This window comes from Mastacembelus armatus, chromosome 20, assembly GCF_900324485.2.
Source record: "Mastacembelus armatus chromosome 20, fMasArm1.2, whole genome shotgun sequence".
In the NCBI taxonomy this organism is placed as follows: domain Eukaryota; kingdom Metazoa; phylum Chordata; class Actinopteri; order Synbranchiformes; family Mastacembelidae; genus Mastacembelus; species Mastacembelus armatus.
The window spans coordinates 18,284,809-18,306,054 of record NC_046652.1 but is presented as its reverse complement, the minus strand read 5'-3'; the positions used below and the strand labels follow the sequence as shown (position 1 = coordinate 18,306,054).

At 44.5% G+C, this 21,246-nt stretch overlaps 2 protein-coding genes and 1 long non-coding RNA gene across 3 annotated transcripts in view; 2 read left to right on the top strand and 1 right to left on the bottom strand.

Annotated features, from left to right (window-relative positions):
* The window catches only part of LOC113121865 (protein NLRC3-like), a 57,927-nt gene extending 37,537 nt beyond the window's left edge, over nt 1-20,390 (top strand). The window contains 5 exon segments of the mRNA XM_026292718.1: nt 11,799-11,975; nt 14,928-15,104; nt 15,554-15,727; nt 16,677-16,726; nt 17,303-20,390. Coding sequence (XP_026148503.1) covers nt 11,799-11,975; nt 14,928-15,104; nt 15,554-15,727; nt 16,677-16,726; nt 17,303-17,613 — 889 coding nt within the window. The 3' untranslated portion in view covers nt 17,614-20,390.
* Nucleotides 1-21,246, bottom strand: part of LOC113121849 (uncharacterized) — a 1,077,549-nt gene that overhangs the window by 1,034,148 nt on the left and 22,155 nt on the right.
* Nucleotides 3,277-5,460, top strand: LOC113121927 (uncharacterized). The gene is made up of 3 exons (XR_003294805.1): nt 3,277-3,438; nt 5,041-5,223; nt 5,426-5,460. It is a non-coding gene; the product is annotated as an uncharacterized LOC113121927 (long non-coding RNA).

Genomic DNA, 21,246 nt, shown 5'->3' with positions numbered 1-21,246 from the left:
ATCCAGAGACTTGAGGTACTTGGGACGGATCTCATCCACCCCCGGTGCTTTGCCACCGAGGAGCTGCTGAACTACCTCAGTGACTTCGGCTTGGGTGATGGATGGATCAGCCTCCGAATCCCCAGCCCCTGCTTCCCTTATGGAAGACGTGTTGACAGGATTGAGGAGATCCTCGAAGTATTCCTTCCACCGTCCAACAATATCCCCAGTCGAGGTCAGCAGCTCACCACTTCCACTGTAAACAGCGTTGGTAGAGCACTGCTTCCCCCTCCTGAGGCGCCGGACGGTTTGCCAGAATTTCTTCGGGGCCGACAGGTAGTCCTTCTCCATGGCCTCACCGAACTCCTCCCATACCCGAGTTTTTGCCTCCATCACTGCCTGGGCTGCAGCACGCTTGGCCCTGCGGTACCTGTCAGCTGCTTTGGAAGTCCCACAAGCCAACCAAGCTCGGTAGGACTCCTTCTTCAGCTTGACGGCATCCCTTACCTCCGGTGTCCACCACCGGGTTCGGGGATTGCCGCCACGACAGGCACCCGAAACCTTACGGCCACAGCTCCTAGCCGCCGCCTCGACAATGGAGGTGGAAAACATGGTCCATTCGGACTCAATGTCCCCAGCCTCCCCCGGGATCTGGTAGAAGCTCTCTCGGAGGTGTGAGTTAAAGACCCCTCTGACAGTGGGTTCGGCCAAACATTCCCAACAGACCCTCACAGTACGTTTGGGCCTGCCAAGTCTGTCCCGCTTCCTCCTCCGCCAGCGGATCCAACTCACCACCAGGTGGTGATCAGTTGACAGCTCTGCCCCTCTCTTCACCCGAGTGTCCAAGACATACGGCCGAATGTCAGATGACACGACTACAAAGTCGATCATTGACCTCCGGCCTAGGGTGTCCTGGTGCCATGTGCACTGATGGACACCCTTATGCTTGAACATGGTGTTCGTTATGGACAAACTGTGACTAGCACAGAAGTCCAACAACAGAACACCACTCGGGTTCGTACAGGGGAGGCCGTTCCTCCTAATCACGCCCCTGCAGGTTTCACTGTCGCTGCCCACGTGAGCGTTGAAGTCACCCAACAGAATTATGGAGTCCCCGGTAGGAGCACCTTTCAGCACCCCCCCGAGAGACTCCAAAAAGGCCGGGTACTCAGCACTGTTGTTCGGCCCATAAGCCGAAACAACAGTGAGAGACCTATCCCCGACCCGAAGGCGCAGGGAAACGACCCTTTCACTCTGGGGGGAAAACTCCAACACGTTGCGGCTGAGCTGGGAAGCTATGAGCAAGCCCACACCAGCTCGCCGCCGCTCACCGCGAGCAACTCCAGAGTAGAAGAGAGTCCAGCCCCTCTCAAGGAGCTGGGTTCCAGAGCCCAGGCTGTGCGTGGAGGTGAGCCCGACTATCTCTAGTCGGTACCGCTCAACCTCCCGCACAAGCTCAGGCTCCTTCCCCCCCAGTGAGGTGGCATTCCATGTCCCTAGAGCTAGTTTCAGCATCCAGGGATCGGGTCGCCGAGGTCCCCGTCCTCGACCACTGCCCGATCCACTATGCACCGGCCCCTTATGGATCCTCCTGCGGGTGGTGGGTCCACAGAAGGACGGCCCCACGTCACTCTTTCGGGCTTTGCCCGGCTGGGCCCCATTGGGGGAGACCCAGCCACCAGGCGCTCGCCTACGAGCCCGAACCCCAGGCCTGGCTCCAGGGTGGGGCCCCGGCTTCGCCATGCCGGGCGACGTCACAGTCTTCAATTGTCGCTCCATAAGGGGTCACTGAACCGCTCTTAGTCTGGTCCGTCACCTAGGACCTGTTTGCCTTGGGAGACCCTGCCAGGGGCATATAGCCCCGGACAACATAGCTCCTAGGATCATACGGGCACTCAAACCCCTCCACCACGATAAGGTGGCGGTTCAAGGAGGGGCTGTTTTTATGTTGTAATGATTTTTGTTTGTGTGAATCTAATGGATAATCATATTGTAACTCAACTCCTTTTTGCAGATGAACAGATTTCCCAGATTTTTTGGATGCTCTCTGATTCAAGCAATGACAGCATAGAGAGACTTTGTTAGTTTGCTGCTTAATAACATGACAATTCTGGTGTTTCTTGCAGTCAAAAGAAGCCGGGCACCAGATGAATGTGCTTCAGTAGAAAACCATTTAAGAAAGTTTAAAGTAATGAACCAAGTTCCAGGTAAGATGGACTATGAGCTGTGCATTGCTGCAGAACCCCATGCCATGAGAAACCAAGACTGGAAAGCAGTTAAATACTCAAATTACTGCAATGAGAAGAAAACTACAATGATTAGACTTTCTTTGAAAATGGTTAGAAACATGGCTAAGTTCTATGTTCAGAAACAAATGCTCTACCTCAGGTCTGTGTGTCTCTAAAAACTGTGGGTGCCTTCCCACTGGCCTTTACATTTTGTTCAAGCACTTTGAATTTGCCAGCACATGCACGCACTAAGCACACATTGATTCACTGTTTGTATGTTGCAAAAACGTTTAAAAAAAACAAAACAAAAAACTTTTTGTTATCACTTTGTTTGAAGTATCTACCATTACAATATGTACTGTATTCATAAAGTCTTAGTCCGAAAAAGAACAATAGTGATCTTGGGGTGGTCATTGATTTGGGAAAAGTATCTATGGGAGTTATTGAGCAGATATAAATGTGAGTACTATGGTACTGCCCGGTCTACCTCAAGATGGTCTTAAAGATGAGGGTAACCATGATAGTGACTGAATTAACTGAACAATGTGAATTGGTTGGTGTAACCTAACAAGAGACGAGATGCTGCTTCTAATGGATGTAAAATAGAATAGAAATTTCTTTCACAAATAAGATAAAAAAATAAAATAAGATAAAGAGAAACTGATAATGTCTCTAAAGATTTTGTTCCCTGCTACAATTTTAAAAACTGGAAATGTGTACGTGTGTTAATGTGTAGACCTCAAATACTGATCGTTAGTCAGACTCTATAAGGGGCTGAAAAACTGGTGTGTGTACAAGTGGACCTCACAAGTACTAAATGTTAGATATGGACCCCACAAGCTCTAGAAAAACTGGTTTGGAAATAAAAGTTTTGAATTCTCTTAAATTTAAGTAATATTTGTGGTCAGGGTTTTTTTTAAGCTTCTCTGATTTTTTACAGAGGTCTAGAACTACTGGAAAGGGTGGACCCCACAAGTGGTTAAAAAATTGTTGGGCCTCACGAAATAGAAAAACAAGTGTGTGTGTGTGTGTGTGTGTGTGTGTGTGTGTGTGTCCTCAGCCTGAACTGTTTCCTCATACTCTTCTCACCTGTTCACGCCTCCTGAATCACACAGGTGATTTCCAGTAAATGGAAAGGGGCGGGGCCACAGTGAGTAACCAATCAAAGCACAGAGGCTGCAGCTGTTTGATCAGAAAACATTGGAAGAGGACAGAGGAGACCTGGAGACCTGTGAGTACTGATCCAATTTTATGTTTCCTGTCAGACTTTATCAGAGTCATGTGGTTTCTCAGCCTGATAGAAAGTGATGTCAGTAACTCTGACACATCTGGATCTGGATTTAAAGGGGTGAGGGTGGTCTCTGGTCTGTCAGAGTCTTGTGATGTCAGTGATGTCAGTAACTCTGACACATCTGGATCTGGATTTAAAGGGGTGAGGGTGGTCTCTGGTCTGTCAGGGTCTTGTGATGTCAGTGATGTCAGTAACTCTGACACATCTGGATCTGGATTTAAAGGTTCTATCTGTTTAGTTTCTTTTCAGTCATTTTGTAGAGGTGAGAACTCTGACACAAAACATGTTGTTGTTGTTGTTTTTATGTAATAATCTAAAAATATAATGTCAGACCTTCTTGGGGGGTCAGGCTCTGGGTGGTGGGCCCAAAAATCAGCCTTAAAGGTCCAGCACACCTACAGTAAAATATTCCAAACGACATGACTGCCTCATTACCAAGTTATACAGCAATTTGAAATGACAGTCAACAAGTATGTGGCCTCACATCTGTGTGTGTCTGTGGCTGTTGGTTAATGTGTGTTTGGCTGGGACTGACCTGAACACACTGGTCTGACTTCATTCCAGGACCAGGAGCGTCTTCAGTCTGACACTGAGGCTCTAACCTTCACTGACAGTCTCAGATAAACACTAATGTTGTTACTGCAGCGTTTGTCCTGAAGCTTCAACAGGAGAGTCAGGGACCAGACAACAAGGAGATCTTTGTCAGACCCTGGAGCCCTGTTTTGGTCTGTGGTTGCACTTGTTTCCCCACCTCTGTTTGTGTTTGGGTCTAATAGTCTTATTGTTTCCTGGATGTGAGAGTTTTCCAGACTCTCCTTGAACATTTTACAGCGGAAATGATGAGTCTCATGTGTCGAAGGTTGAGATATTTTGGGTGCAGTTAACCAGAGGGATCATGACTCAGGAAGTGAAACCCTGAAAACTGATCCTGATGCCGTCAGTCCCACATCCACTATCGGACTTTAGTTCTGCTTAAGTCTACAAAACAGCCACAAAACACCAATTTCTACCAAATCTTTTCCTCTGGTCAAGACATAGATTTGCACTTGGCACTTTAACATCAGCTCTTTAAAACCACCTTAGGGAGGATGAAAGACAAATTAAAGGATGTTGGAGAAAAACTGAACAAATAGACTCAGAGAACGACCTTCAGAGGTTCAGTCAGTTTTACTTGTACAAGCAGTAACTGTCACAGAGCTCACTAAATCCAGAGGGAGGAGTCACTGGTTCGGCACAGCCAGGAATTTTATAGCTTGTAGCTTAGTACGACCAAAGTTGTGGATGAAGAAACAAAGAACAAATTGTGTTTTTCAATCATCTTCTTGTTTAACGAGCTTCGATCCATAAATGTCATGTAAATATATTTAGGCCACCATGTTGGTACAGGGGAGTCTCCTAATGCATGTGTGTGTATGAAGGCAGGAGTCTGGATGTCTGGATGATCCAGGAGACCTGGTTCCAGTCCCAATGTGCATTTTCCTCCCCAAACGCAAAAGACCTGGTTGACTGGAACACTAATATTTGTGTAGGATGATATTTCAGATGCAGGTCCAGGTCTCTGAGGAATGATTCCAAGGATCCATCATCTTTGGTTCTTCCTGTTCTGGAAACTGGCTGCCATAAGACCAGTGTCTGTCTCATAGAAACCAGGAAGGAATGAAAACTCTGGAATTCCAGCAAACTGTGAAGGATAAAGATGCTATGCTAAGGGAAGCTAACTGTCAGGTGGAGTTGCCTCTTTGTTTCCATCTATAAACTGGATCTTTATGAAATGGGACTGAAATGTGTTGGTCTGTGCCTATGGGGGGCGGAGAATCCAGAAAAGGTGGTGCTAGAAATAACAGGACACTTCACTTTATTTTCAGATGAGCTGTGAGCGACTCTGAGAACTTCCTGTGATGTTGTTGACTTCCTGTTTGTGTTGCAGAGCGTCCACTCGCTGCCACATGTGAAGAAGAGCAAAGTGTGAAGTCAGACTCCATTTTAAAGTCCACAGAGAAGAAGAAGGAGGAAACAGGAAGTGGGAAGCAGGGTGAGTGTTAATATGACACCTGCACATATTGATCCATGTCATTGATGAATGTTGGGATTGAGTTTAGACTTGTGTTTCCTGACGTCACAGTCACACTGTGTCTCTGGGATGGTTCCATCAAACTAATGTAATGATAATGTGTATATATGTATGTATATATATATATATATATATATATATATATGTAAATTCTTTGTTTTGGTGTACGGCACTTTGTGTCAGCTCTTGCTGTTCTTAAAGCGCCTTATAAATAAAAGTATTATTATTATTATTATTATTAATGTCCAATCAATAAGAAGCTGCTGCCGATACAGGGGGACAGCTGACTGGGTTTGTTCCTCTGGTCTCCAGGGTCCCTGGTTTCCCTCTCAGACCACAGAAGATGAGTCTTTGTGGGGGGCAAGAGGAGGACAGACCAGGGTCTGCAGGATCCAGCTGTCTGTCCATGAAGAGTGACAGGTCCAAAGATCGTCCTCCACTCTTCAGTCCTGAACCTGGACCCTCAGATCCAAAGTAAGAGCCTGCTGTATACTGTACTAGGTGTGGACTACTGAGTTGTGGTGCAGGTAAATAAAGAGAGAACCATGGAGAATAATGACACAGGTTCTTGTTGTCCAAAAGTGAACATGCTGTTTAATATTTGTCTTTTTGAACAGAGTCAACATCCAACTGGTTTGAAATGTTGTTTTCCATCAAACATGTTGGATCAGTTGGAATAGTTTGTTGAAAAAAGAAAGGTGGAAATAATGAATAAAGTCAATGAGCAAACCAAAGAAAGCCCCCACAGACCCTGAAGAAGAAGGATTCAGAAGTGAGGACAGCAGAAGAAGAGAGGAGGAGGGTTTGGAATATTCATGGCCAGGAGAAAACACTGGGAGCCAGTTTCTCTAAGACTGTGGGACTGGAGGAAGCACAGCCACAGCATCAAACACTGACCAGTGTTAAGGGGCTGAAGACTGAAACAGCAGCTGGAATAAGGGTCAAAACAGGACTTTGATCCATTCAGCATCAGGACCACAATCATCTTTATTGTCTCATACAAGTTGAAATGAAAGTTTGAAAAAGACAGAGTTTCCAAACCACTGGGATCTTCTGTCAGACCCTTCCTGCAGTCTGAGCTGTTTTTAAGGCTCATCAAAGACAGTAAGATCAGGGATCCCTGGTTCATGTGCAGCACAGAGTAACCCCCCCTCCCTCTGGTTGGTCCCAGCAGTCAGTCAGCTGTGTATGATGGCTTAACCCCTGACCTGTCCACCTTTGAAGGGGGAGAGTCTGAAAGAGCCATAAAGCCAAACTGATGATCTGTGGAATAAATGAACCATTGAATCCATCTAACAAAATAGTTTCCAACACTTTGAATAGTGTCCCACTCAGAAAATGGGCCCCTGATGTTCTATGATGCCTTATCTTTAATCAGTGGCACTAACAGGACAGATAACACAGAGTCTGGTCAGAACCATGAGACATACAAGCAGGAAAACAAATAGTGGACTAGAGGACTGAAGAGGTCTCTGATCCACTGGCTTTGTTTTCAGACAGCTGATCTCAGAGCAGCTCATATGACATTATAGTCTGGGAGTCATTACTCTCAGTAAAGGCAAAGGCAAATGTATTAGTATAGCACCATTCATACACTACGCAACTCAAAGTGCTTTACAAGGCAGATAGTTCCATTAAAAGTCTGGAAAAGAGCATCTGAAAACAAAGACATTTAACATCAAATACATTTAGATCAAATAAAGTCAATTCAAATAAGATGTCAAAGCACATTAAGGAAACAAGGAGGAACAATTATTTGAAGGCAGCAGGAAACAACAGGGTTTTCAGTCCTGGTTTGAATGAGCTGACAGTTGGAGCAGACCTCAGGTGTTCAGGAAGTTTGTTCCACAGGTGAGGAGCATAGTGACTGAATGCTGCTTCACTTTGTTTGGTTCTGGTTCTGGGAACACACAGTAGACCTGTCCCAGATGACCTGAGGGGTCTGGAAACCTCATGGGGAACTAATACATCTTGAATATATTTTGGTCCACAACCATTTAGTGCTTTATAAACTAGCAATAAGATTTTAAAATCTATCCTTTGACTAACGGGAAGCCAGTGTAGTGGTCTGAGAACTGGTGTGATATGGTCCAGTTTCCTGGTGTTTGGAAGGACTCAGTATCATCAACTGGGAACACAGTTAAACTGGGAGCTGAAATGTTTACACCACAGCTCTGCTATAGGATCTGGTCCAGAGACTCCACTCACTGTGTATGGGATCAGGACTTTACCATTTTATGTGCTCTGACTTCTTTACTGAAGTCCAGTATGAGTCATGATCAGATCCTGATCACAGGCCGTGTTACATTTGACTTCTGCCCTTACAGGTATTGATACATGTCAAATATTTGTCCTTTCTGCAGACAGAGACCAGGTTTTCCAGGATCCAGCTGTCTGTCTTTGAAGAGTGACCGTTCCAAAATTTTTCCTCTAAACTTCAGTCCTGAACCTGGACCCTCAGACCCACAGTAAGAGCCTGTTTCTACTCTAAACTGGAGATGGTTCAGTACTTAGACAGATTTGAAGGAACCAGGTAGATACCAGGGACCAGAGGGCTAAAACTGTGTGTTCACACAAAGACAGGAATCTACACACACACTGTGTTCAACTGGTTTCTAAAACAGTGAGTATAGACCCCCCAGACCAGAGTCCTGCTATAGCTGGAGGTGCTCCAGGCGACTGCATGTGTCCAACTACAGGCCTGGATGGGCTCATGTAGGTCCACAAAACACAAAGGACAACCTGTGACCTTTAACGTCTACACAAATGTTTTTATAGACAGAAGAGCAGTGGAATTTCTGTGGAGGAGCTCCGGTCCTGTCAGAGCAGCACTGTCCAAAGTAAGACTGTCCATCTGTCTGCTGATGTCCTGGTCTCTGAAAACAGGACATCTTGTTTCATCCTGTGGTTGTTCTCTCACACAGCATCGACATTTAAGAGGATTAGAAACGTCACAAAAACCTTTTCTGTCCTCAGATTCTTTCTCTAGTCTCAGTGTTTCTTGTCTTTCAGTTGACTCTGGTCTGCAGGAAGTTTTAGATCAACATAAGACCAGTCTGAGGACCAGATGTGAACATGTGACTGAAGGACCTGATCCAACAGGAAGTGGAACCCTCCTCAACAGGTTCTACACTGAGCTCTACATCACAGAGGGACTAAGTGAAGAGGTAAATACCCAACATGAGGTCAGGCAGCTGGAGACCACTTCCAAGATGGAGACCCTCCATGACATTCCAATCAAGTGCCATGAGATTTTTAAAGCCTCCCCTGACCAGCAGAGACCCATCAGAGTGGTTCTGACCAACGGCATTGCTGGTGTTGGAAAAACCTTCTCAGTGCAGAAGTTCAGTCTGGACTGGGCAGAGGGCTCAGACAACCAAGACGTCAGTCTGCTGGTCCTGCTTTCGTTCAGGGAGCTGAACCTGATCAAAGATGAGCAGATCAGTCTTCTCAGGCTGCTCCATGTTTTCCATCCAACATTACAGAAGGTCACAGCAGAGCAGCTGGCTGTCTGTAAAGTTCTGTTCATCTTTGACGGCCTGGATGAAAGCAGACTTTCACTGGATTTCAACAACAGGAAGGTGGTGTCTGATGTCACACAGGAGGCATCGGTCAACGAGCTGCTGACAAACCTCATCCAGGGGAATCTGCTTCCCTCGGCTCTGGTCTGGATAACTTCCCGACCCGCGGCGGCCAATCGGATCCCTCCTACTTGTGTGGACAGGCTGACAGAAGTCCGAGGCTTCACTGACGCCCAGAAGGAGGAGTACTTCAGGAGGAGGTCCAGGGATGAAGAGCTGTCCAGCAGAATCATCTCACACATTAAGGCATCCAGGAGCCTCCACATCATGTGTCAAATCCCAGTCTTCTGCTGGATCACTGCTACAGTTCTGGAGCACATGTTGACCACAGAGCAGAGAGGAGAGCTGCCCAAGACCCTGACTGACCTGTACTCACACTTCCTGCTGGTTCAAACAAACAGGAAGAAGCACAAGTACCATGAGGGACATGAGACGAGTCCACGGCAGCTGACGAAGGCGGACGGGGAAGTTCTTCTGAAGCTGGGGAGGCTGGCGTTTGAACAGCTGGAGGAAGGAAACATCATGTTCTACCAAGAAGACCTGGAGCAGTGTGGTCTGGATGTCCCAGAGGCCTCGGTGTACTCAGGAGTCTGTACAGAGATCTTCAAAAGAGAGAGTGTGATCTTCCAGAAATCAGTCTACTGCTTTGTTCATCTGAGTGTTCAGGAGTTTCTGGCTGCAGTCTACATGGTCCACTGTTACACCAAGGGGAAGACACAGGTACTGGAGAAGTTCCTGGGGGAAAAGTACGAAAATTTAAAGAGGGAAAACAAAGGAAAACAGCCTTTTTCTAAGAAGAATGAAAACAGTGAGCGTCCTAGTCAAAACAAAGTGAAAAATAAAGAGGAGACTTTTTTTAAGTTTAAAAGACTTTTTCAAAAAAAAAAAAAAAAATCGGAAAATCCTCATTTACCTAATGATGATGATACCATGGACAGTGATTACTACCCATCTCTGGATGATTTCATGTTGGGAGCCATGGACAAATCCTTGGACAGTAAAAGTGGCCACCTGGACCTGTTTGTCCGCTTCCTTCATGGCCTCTGTCTGGAGTCCAACCAGAGAGTCTTTGGAGGCCTGCTGGGTCAGATAGAGACCAGTCCAGGAACCATTCAGAGAGCCATCAACAACCTGAAGGAGATGAACAAAGTTGATATCTCTCCTGACAGAAGCATCAACATCTTCCACTGTCTGATGGAGCTGAACGACCACTCAGTCCATCAGGAGATCCAAGAGTTCCTGAAGTCAGGGAACAGATCAGAGAAGAGTCTCTCTGAGATCCAGTGCTCAGCTCTGGCCTACATGCTGCAGATGTCAGAGGAGGTTCTGGATGAGTTGGACCTGAAGAAGTACAACACATCAGACCAGGGACGACAGAGACTGATTCCAGCTGTGAGGAACTGCAGAAAGGCTGAGTAAGTCCAGATGTGCCCAAGTGAAAAAAATCTATTTTTGTATATTTTCTAAAAGTATATTGAGTATACTTTTGAAATACTTTGAAATACTTGAAGTTGTGTTAAAATGAAACCAGTGAAGTTGCTGGAAGCTGCAGTATAAATCTGCTTTAGTACATGAAAAACCTATTTTTCACGTATTATTGGGTACTTTTGCTGCCCAAAATACTACACTACTGTTAAAATATACATGAAACATTTGAAGTTGACTTGTTGCAAATGTCAAAAATCTATAGTGACATTAAACTGACAGTGTATTACTAATAGACTTTGAGCCAAAGTAAATGTACTTGAAATATACTCTGAACTCATTTGAACTATGTATGAAATACAATAGAATGAGGTTTGAAATGTGAAAAAAGTATGCAAAGTATATTTTTCCAAGTATTTGAGTATTTGTTGTGAAAATGAGCCACTGACTTTGTGTTGCAGACTAATGAAGTAATGAGATCATTTCAATATACTTTGCAAACATTGACTTTGAATCTGCTTTTGTTGTCTCAGTAACTCTTTGACTAATCTTGTACTTTGGAGACTCACCAAAAATGTACTTTTACTACGTTTCAACACAAGCACAAATACACTTGGTAAAATGTGTGAACACACTTTATCTGCTAAAAGTAGAATTGAAGTCTGAAACAATAGATTGATTTTTCACTTGGGTGATCATCACCATAATGTTCCTCTTGTTTATTGTGAGAATGACAGCAGCTGGATTTTGTCCCAGATGTTCTTGAGCTGTTCCAAATGGTGTCAGTCCAAAAGCTGCAGATGTTCCTGTTGTTTTTTTCTCTCTGTCCAGTGAATGAACACAGTTCTTCTTTTTCTTTCCAATGGTTTTTCCATGGGACACATTTTTCTTCTGTTTCTCTTCACACACTGATGTTTTTCTGCCACATGTGGACAAATGTCCAACATTGGAATAAACAGGGACAGGCCTGTTGTGGAAGTTCCAAAGGAACTCAGTTTTCTCTGCTTCCTGTCCAAGATGAAAGCAGAACAAAGATGAAGCGTGTGCAGTGTGACAGAGAGAGAGAAGAATTCTTATTTCATGTCCAACCCACTGAGAGAAGATCAGCTGAACCACTGATGTGAAGACACAACAGGACATGTCCCTGTTTGACATCAAGTGATTCAACTCAATATATTGTCTCTGTCATAATAACAGCTTTTCTAATATATGTGTCCTCACAGACTTTCTGGCTGTGGACTCTCAGAGACTCACTGTGAAGTCGTGGCCTCAGCTCTGAAGTCCAACCCCTCCCATCTGAGAGAACTGGACCTGAGTCATAACAAAAATCTGAAGGATCGAGGAGTGCAGCAGCTGTGTGGTGGACTGCAGAGTCCACACTGTAGACTGGAGACTCTGAGGTCAGTTGACTGACTGTTCCTATTGTAGATCTTAGATGTTGAATCCACAACTAAAGCTCCTGTGAATGTTGGTTGTTCCATTCAGTGTTTTCATTGTTCTTCTATTCTCAGCAGACTAAGAATGATTCCTTCAGTTTCACTTCATTTCACTGAGCTGTCTTCAATAATGTGTGTTCACTCATATTGAATAGTCATATTAATAATGATGTGTTTCTTTCTATAGAAGCTTTGAAGAACAGAGTGTCCCAAAAATGTCATCTGTCAGGAAGTTGTTCTGAATCCTTTGTGTTTCTAAACAAACTGTGGAAACAGTCCAAAGCTGAAACTGTTTCAACTGAAACTGTCCAGTGTTTGTCCAAGTTTTGATCCCAACAATATGTCAATATTGGACCAGACTAATATCTGACCTGATCCTCCTGAGAGCCAGAAGGAAAAAGGTTGGAATATTTCCATTTTGGAATAGAAGTGAAGACTTTGGGCCGTGAGAAACAAAGTCCTCTTTCTTTTTGGGGAAGAACACGTCCCTGTAGTGGACATTGGGTCTTGCTTTGTCCCAAAAACCACACAATAAGCATCAGTTTGCTGACGATGATGTTGGATATTCTCTGCATTTCTATCAGATTTTTCTCACTTGATGAAACTCAGAGAAAACATATGACACAGTCAGTTGTCAACAATCTATGAATGGGATTCCAAAGCTTGTGTTTAGTGGCCAATGACACAGTGGGGATCAGTCCCAACACAAGGACATGATCTGGTCTGTGCATTGGGACTGGGCCATTAGAAAGCAGTTGTCAGCCTGTTGTCATTGCCAAGGCCTCAAATCCTGATGCTGTGTGAAGAAGCTTTGAGTAGTTTTTGTTCCTGAACTGAAGCCAGCAGCTTTTGGTCCTGACACTGTCCACCCAGTTTGTTCCCTGATCCAAATCTCATTGTGAAGAACAAATCCACAGTGTCTCTATAAAGTTGATCCCATAGAAATGAAAGCACATGTGGAGCACAGAGACACACAGATGAAATCATGTGTCCAGGTGGTTGAGCTGTGTTTAGTGTCTGAGCTGCTGCTGCTGCTGCTGCTGCTTTACCTCTGTGCTGTGCTGAGGCTGCAGCCAATAAAGCCAGAGAAGAAGATGCAGAGAGGGAAGAGACAGGAGACAGGAGAGCCTGGGGGAGCTTCCTTGGCTCAGATAGAATAAGGAGGAACAATTCAATGCATTGTTTTGCTGCACTTTGGAACTGGGTCAACAAACTTTAAGCAGGAAACTTTAAAGCTGCACAGTGACAGTATGAGCCATCAACTAGATTGATTCTGCTGTTGGCTGGAAAGCAGCTTCTCTTCCCATGTGCTGACAATAATATCATGATATAGTCAGACTATTATTACTATTATTCTGACTGTTCTCATATTATTCTTCTCATTATTATCATTCTACATTTCCCTTCAGGGATTAATCAAGTTGATCTCATCTCATTATTCTAATGAAAAGAAGAAGAATTGTCATCATCATCATCACCATCCTCATTGTCATCAACATCAGTGTCACATTGGATCTCCTTCTTTGATTCTTTATTCAGGTTGAGGGGCTGCAGTTTGTCAGAGACCAGCTGTGGTTATCTGGTCTCAGCTCTGAAGTCCAACCCCTCCCATCTGAGACACCTGGACCTGAGTCTGAACAACCTGCAGGATCCAGGAGTGCAGCAGCTGTGTGGTGGACTGCAGAGTCCAGACTGTAGACTGGAGACTCTGAGGTCAGTTCACTGACTGTTTGTTCCTATTGTAGATCTTTAGTGTTGAATTATTGTTTGAACTCAGTGTTTGCACAGACATAACTTCTATTGAAGTTGATTTTCTTTTCCTGTCTTTGGATTTTTCTGAGGCTAAATTCAGTCTTTAGTCCCAAATGACTGAGTCTCACAGAAAGTTGGTCTCATTGTGTCTAAAGAGTCACATGTGTCAGCAGAAAATCCTCTGAACTAATATTTGTTGGAAATGGATCCAGTTTCTTTGATGCAGTAGAAATATTTCTTTGATCATTGATATTGATGGTTGAGAACACACACAGACAGGTGTGTTTCCATCACTTCAGAGGACATTCCATTGACTTCCACTGATTTCCTGGAGACAAAGCCAAACCAGAAGCACTACTTGGTGAACCCTAAGCACAAGCTGAACCTCAACTTCCAGACAGCTTCTTCCTCACAGAAATCCAAACAGGTCCTGGACTAGATTATTGGCCCCTTTTTTAGATGTTGCCATTGGATTTGGAGCAGGTGGTTGACCTTGGACTCACCTGTTGGGAGTCCCAGTTAGTGCAGCCTAATAATCCCTCAATGGACAAAGTCCTGTGAGGACCCTCTGGTCCCAACATGTAAGAAACAGTAGATCAGTTGACAGACAAAGCATTACCTTGATCCATGTTGCTATTGGACCTTGATCTGTTGTCCAGTGGCCTCGGGCTCCACAGAACCCGACTCTATGGAACCTTTAGTGCCAAAGAGGAACAGTGTGTCAGTTGTGTGGAAATATTTTGGCTTTAAAGAAAGAAGATGCTGCGTGGCGTCAAAACCTGCCTTGCTACTGTTGCTGCCTCATGGGCCAAGACTAGCAAGGCTAAAAGCCCGAGCACCACTGTGTCAAATGAACCAATCCCACCCAACATGACCAGATGTTGGAAAGTTTAACTCCATATGAATCGAATTTAAAACATCACATGGAAATTCCTGTTTCTCACAATGACTTTGAATTGAAGTCAGAGATTTTTCATCTTTCTGCACTTTCTTCTTCATGTTAAAGTGACATCAATTCACACCTCAGCTAATTTCATCATAACAGCCTGGATGGACCAGTTTCTATTGACACTTGTGTTGTATTTATAATATTGTGTTGTTCTATTCATTGTTCATGTTTGTTCAATAAGAAAACAGGAAGTTGGTCTTTGCTTCTTTATTCAGGTTGATGAGCTGCAGTTTGTCAGAGACCAGCTGTGGTTATCTGGTCTCAGCTCTGAAGTCCAACCCCTCCCATCTGAGACACCTGGACCTGAGCTGGAACAGGAACCTGCAGGATCCAGGAGTGCAGCAGCTGTGTGGTGGACTGCAGAGTCCAGACTGTAGACTGGAGACTCTGAGGTCAAACCCCATGTTTAGGTTGTGTGCTGAGATGAATGTGATGTGAAAGTTGTGCTGACACTAAACTGCAGACATGAGGCTGATATTAGACTGATCCACACTGAGGATCTTCATGGGAAAGGCTGTTTTCCCTCTCAGAGAAATGTGGCTGCACAACATGAGTTTGTATAGATGGAGCCACAGGTGGAGCTGGCAGAGTTTCAGAGCTGAAGTCACTCCGTCTTTATTGAAGCAGCAGCATGTTGGCATTCATATTAATGACAGCTCTTTGTCCCTTTTTGGATGGGACTGCTTTGAACCTGCATCCTGTTGGCTTCAGCTGTTTGGAGTTTCCACTTTCTAAACTTCGACTTTCTAAACCTTCTTCAGCTCTGAACACATTCTGAAACATTCAACACTTTCAAGAGGAACTTTGGTTTCTAACGTCACCTCTTTGCTTCTTTATTCAGGTTGAGGAGCTGCAGTTTGTCAAAGACCACCTGTGGTTATCTGGTCTCAGCTCTGAAGTCCAACCCCTCCCATCTGAGCGACCTGGACCTGAGCTACAACAACCTGAAGGATCCAGATGTGCAGCAGCTGTGTGATCTTGTCCAGAGTCCAGACTGTAGCCTGCAGACTCTGAGGTCAGTAGAGGGCTGGTCAGTCCATGGTGCTTTCAGCAGGATTGGGCTAAACCCAGTCAGTATCAAAGCAAAGATCCAGGATTTCCTGTAAAGCTCCAACCTTCTCAGTGAAGCTGTGAGAGGAGAACAGGGACAGGCTTCAGGATTGGACAGAAAGACAGAGAGAGAGACAACAGTCAGCCAATCAGATCAGCCAGAAGCTTGTTGTGATCATGTGTTTGAGTTGATGTGAAGACGACTGTTGCTGATGAAGTCAGTGAGTCAGGAACACAAAAACAGTCTTTTATCCAGATCAATGTCAGGCAGCTGAGGTTGAGCTTAATTCCTGCATTTCAATCCAACAAACACTGGTTCACTTTGGCCTGGTCGGTCACCATGGAAACTGGGTTGATCAATATAGTCATCTATAGCTAACTTGCACTGAAGCAGGATCAGTTTAATGTCTCACATGAGAATTTATCAGTAGCCAATCAACAAAGTGGAAAAACTCCAGTCAGTCTTCAAACAGGATCCCAGTCTGAACCAAATCCTGGTTCACCTTAAAGTCACAGTGAAGATCAGAGCAGTGGGCTGAGTCCTAGGTTCTGTCAGAGGTCATGTGGGCTCTGAATCAGCAAATCAGGTCAATTGAAGGTTTGTGATCATTTCAGTTGAGTCTGATCTAATTCTAGCAGTGAACAGTTTAATCCATAATGTGAAGGAATGAATCCAAACTACAGCCTGTGATGAACTGAGGAGAAATCTGATGGGATTGTCAGCAGGGACTGGACAGAACACACACGTTGCAGATCCATGATGTGTGGTGGTGCAGTGTATTGTCTGGAGCTAGTTGAGGGTTTGATGACTCCTTGTATGTGGACGCCTGCTGAGAGAAGGAGGAAATAAAAAGGAGGAAAAGAGAATCTGATTATTTATTTACTCACCTTCTAACTGAGGTTTGTTCCAACAGGTTTGGCCTCTATGGGGAAACAGTGACTCAATGTTCCAAAGTCAAATCCTGTGAGTAACATTGAAACATTGTCTTCATCTAATTTTTAAAGTATGATTTTACTAAGTGTTTTTGAAATGAAGTTGGCAGATATTTGGAACAATCAGGCAGCACGGTGATGGACTGGTGACGGTCACCAGTCTGAAGTCTGGAATCTCAGTGTTGACCTGACTGGTAAAGTCTTCGTCCACCTGCAGCATCATAGCATCACAGCCTCGATCTGTTTGCTCTGACAGTCTGTAAAAAGCATGTTAATGTAGGTAGAACTGGAGCTCCACACTCAGCCAGGTCAGTTCTCAGCAGGAATCAATGTCTGTCTGTACTGGGACCATGTTCTGTAGATGAAACTCATCATCTCCAGCTCTTCTTGTTCCCTTTAGCCTTTAGTCTTTAAAACCCCATTAGTAGCAGAAAGTAGCAGGTCTGACCTCCTGCCACTGTTGTTGATTTGACCCCACAGGCCTCCAGAACAGGACACGTATGTTTTCCTCATTCTGACTGACCAGACCTGCCCCCCAGTGTAGCCTGGTAGAAATGTGTGAGTGAGACATAAGTTGATAAAAGTCCTTCTCCTGCTTGTTCCTCAGATGCTGCTCCAAGAAATGAAAATCTACAGAGGCTTCAGAGGCCGTCAGCAAAGATCTTGTTATTATTAGTTCGGACCCAGTTTGTTCAAGACGTGTCAGAACCAGTTCTGAACCAGCTGCTGGACTTTCTTTTGCAGCAGGATGTAATAAATCATGGAGAAATGGAGTCCGCCAGAGCAAAGACCAGGACTGACAGGGCTCGAGCTGTGATCGACATGGTGATAGGAAAAGGAACAGAAGCCAGTTTAGTCCTTATTGATAGTCTCTGTCAATTGGACCCACACCTTTCCAGAACCTTGGACCTGATGTGAAGTAGAGATGTGGCTCAGTGAAATATCTGACTGTAATATCATGATGGGATCTGGGGTCCTGAATGGAGACAGTTTCTATGACTTCACCTCAAACTCTTATCAAGGTGTTGATCCAAATATGGAAATGTCTTGATTTTGTTTTTTTGCCTTTTTAAACCACTTTTTGTTTCCTGACATTTGAGTGTCCACATCCAGATGTGACAGTGGCCTCAGTCTTTGCAGTGACGGTGCAGTGGTCGCTTGCTGCCACTGTTTGGGAAAGGTGCCCCCTTACTCCGTAGGAAACCAAACTTCTTTCTCCCAGTTGTTCTAGTTCCAGCCCTGGTTATGGTTTGTTTTGTTCAGAAAGGTGGCCGGAGAACTTTCCACCACATTGTTGGCGTCGCCGACAGGACGGGCTGACGGGACCTCGGCATCTGGACCACCTGCCTGCCGCTCACAGCGACCGGTGATCACCAAACAAAAGATGAGCAGAGCCATTTGAATCTGCATGTTGCTGAGGACTGGAGACAGGTGAAAGGGTCCTAACCTGTCCTATAAAGAACCTCTAACCTATAGGAGGCCACTAACCTGTAGGAGAACATAAGAACAAAGGAAACACCACGGTGCAGGATGAATAAGAATGTGAATGAAAGGTCTGTGGACGGTGCCGATAATCAGTTGGCTTTGGGTTTATATATATATGTAGACCTGAAGAGCTAATGTGGTGGTGGGATAGCAGCTGTTATCAGACCACAACACATTGATAGAATGTTATTGGACTTTCTGTGGAAACATGAGAGACATTATGTCAAGAAATCCCTTGTTCTAAAGAAATATGAATGTGGTGGATTCAGTTTTTTAGATTCTGCCTCTTTCAATAAGACTTTGAAGGTAAATTGGTTAAAGCAGTATTTAACAAAGCCTCATTCATTTTGGAATATTCTACCTCATATTATTTTCTCTGAGGTTGGAGCTCTTCCTTTTTTGTGTTACGCCCGGCCTAGGGGAAACCTGGACATGACATGATGTTAGCTTTCTCCAAGCTTTCCCACTCTCAACAGAATCCAGCAGCAAACCAAATACAAGTAAAGGTAGCAATTTATTTTGCCAAAGATAGTCAATAATTATTTCTTCTAATAACCAACGCCCAAAATAACAAACCAAAACTCTAATGCAACCCTAAACTTACCTAACCAAACAAAACCAAAGACAGGTATTCTACCCTGAACTCCACCAAAACAGGAGAAAATGAAACTAAAGATAACTGGGCTCTTCACTACTAATAAATGCTGCCTGGTGCTCAATATTTACAGTGCAACTAAAGTCACAAATGTCCTTTCTCTAAGGTTACAATTCTCAAACTGACAATTTGTTGCACACATCCTTAGGCTTCTTACAAATACAGAGTTTCTCAACAAAGAGTGCTGGTTTGGGAGTGGCAGAGATGGAGAAGAGCTCTGGGGCTGCAGACAGTTGGTGCTTTTGTACTCTGCAGGGAAGGACTGGACCAATCCTGGAACATCAGTTTAGTTTGAATGGGCCAACCCCATGGATCCACCTATACTCCACGCCCACTCCTTTCTCTCTCTCACCTACACACACACCAAGAACCAGGGGAGGAGAGAGAGCGAACAACAATCAAATCATAACAAACCTCATTAATCATGACCCAGGGTCATAACAGCATCTATCCAAGTTACATGGTTTATTAAAAGAATCACATTTCAGCATTTACATACTTTTCATTAGGTGCTTTAGCCCACTTACAATAAAAAGGACCAAAATCTAGTTCATGACCTGTGTAGTATGTTAACACTACTGGAAGTATAAATATTTAATTTGAACTATGGTAAAACATGAACTGCCAACCAAACCAAGCCAACTATAAACTCCAGTTTTGAAAACACACTGAATATGTTTATTCTAAAGCTCTGACTTCCAGTGTGTGAAGCTCCTGCTGTGCACTGGGTGAGAGGGTCCTACAGTGGTCTGGGAGAGAGTCCTGTGACTCTTTGTCTGCAAAATACAGTATGTGATGACACGATTATTTGCATTTCTACTACTCATAAACTAGTAACAGTATTTAATGATCAGTATCCATAAATGAAAACTGTAAATAAATGACACTAGATGAGCACAAATCTGACTGAGGACTTAAATTTCACCTTTATTTTTCCGTCTGTCCTTCTCACGTCTCCAGTGGTTGGACACATTGTCCAGGTCGATGGCCTCCTCTGCTTGCAGCTTTGACTTTATGGGCATCAGCTGGTCCAAATGGTCCACTTCAAGACCATTTCTGGATGCTGTTTTGATACGATTCATCAAACTAAAGCCTCTTTCACAATCTGCACTGGATGTTTGAAATGTAGCACAAATATCCACAAGCTGTGAGACGTGTTTCAGCTCCTCACATCTTAATGTCTCAGCCACCATATGTGAGAATGTGCTGATTGACCCGTGTTTAGGTTTTGGCCTCATTATGTCCTTGAATTCAGCATATTCACTGTTAATGAGCTCCACAGAATGTGGGCGGTGGAGAATGACCTCATACTTCTTTGCCAGTGTGGCAATGTCTGCTGCTCCATACTCACAGCTGATGTCTGAACTCAATGCCTCAGTGTCAAATGCAGACCCCTCCTTTAATTCATCCTCTGGAAAACCAGCATCCAAGTGATCACAGAGCTTAGAATAAAACCAGTAATCTCACCTGTATTTCTGCTATCGGCCGATGAGGCCCTCATGGCCTCTTTGACACGGTCACTCCACTTAACATCCTTTTCCTCTGTCAAGTCTTGGGAACGCAACTTCTCAGTCTTTGCTCTTTCAAAGCAGTGCCCTTCCATCACAGTCAGGTTGGGTCTTTGAAAAGAAAGACCCAGGTGTGAGAGCTTGCCCCAAACATCTCCCAGAGCAGTGAGAGTAACCTTGAACTTTGAACCGTCAGCTTTTTGTAACAGTAATTTGCTACTGGATCTCTGTCATCACTGGATTCTCTCTTGCAGTCTTCTTCCAGCACAGTGTAGTTCCTCAGAACAGCTTTCACAGCTTGGTACCGCGACAGCCATCGCACTTCGTCCAGAGGCCTGAATGACAGTGTGTCCTCATCCAGGATCTTTGCTAGGTCTTCCAACTTCCCCTCTTTACAGTGGATCTAGAGAAAGTGGAACAAACCGTTCTAAGAAGACTTTCACATCACGCATCAAAGGTCCATCTTTCCACACATCATCAGTGCCCAAGTCCTCTCTCTGGGCCACACAGTGTTGTTCACTTAGGTCTGGTATTTAACTCCGTTGTGCTTTCCTAGCATGACTGAGGCACCATGGGAGGTCAGCATCACCATTCTCTGCATGTCTAGTTCCTGCTTGGTGTCAAACTGAGCTATTGCCTGCACAATATCCTGAGCAGTGCCTGCTGTCAGCTGGATGATGCCTCCAAACATAGTTTTATGGTTGAGGTTATTTTCCTCCCTGTATTTAATATACAGGACGAGCATTTTGTGCTCTGTGCTGTCTGTGCTCTCATCTACGATCAGGCTGTGCCAAGGTGCATTTGAACTTTACACATCGTCTCATTCTGCACTATTTGACTCATTGAATTCACAAACTCAAAGGCCTCATTTCTGCTTCTCCAGCTTCCTGGTTTCCTCACATC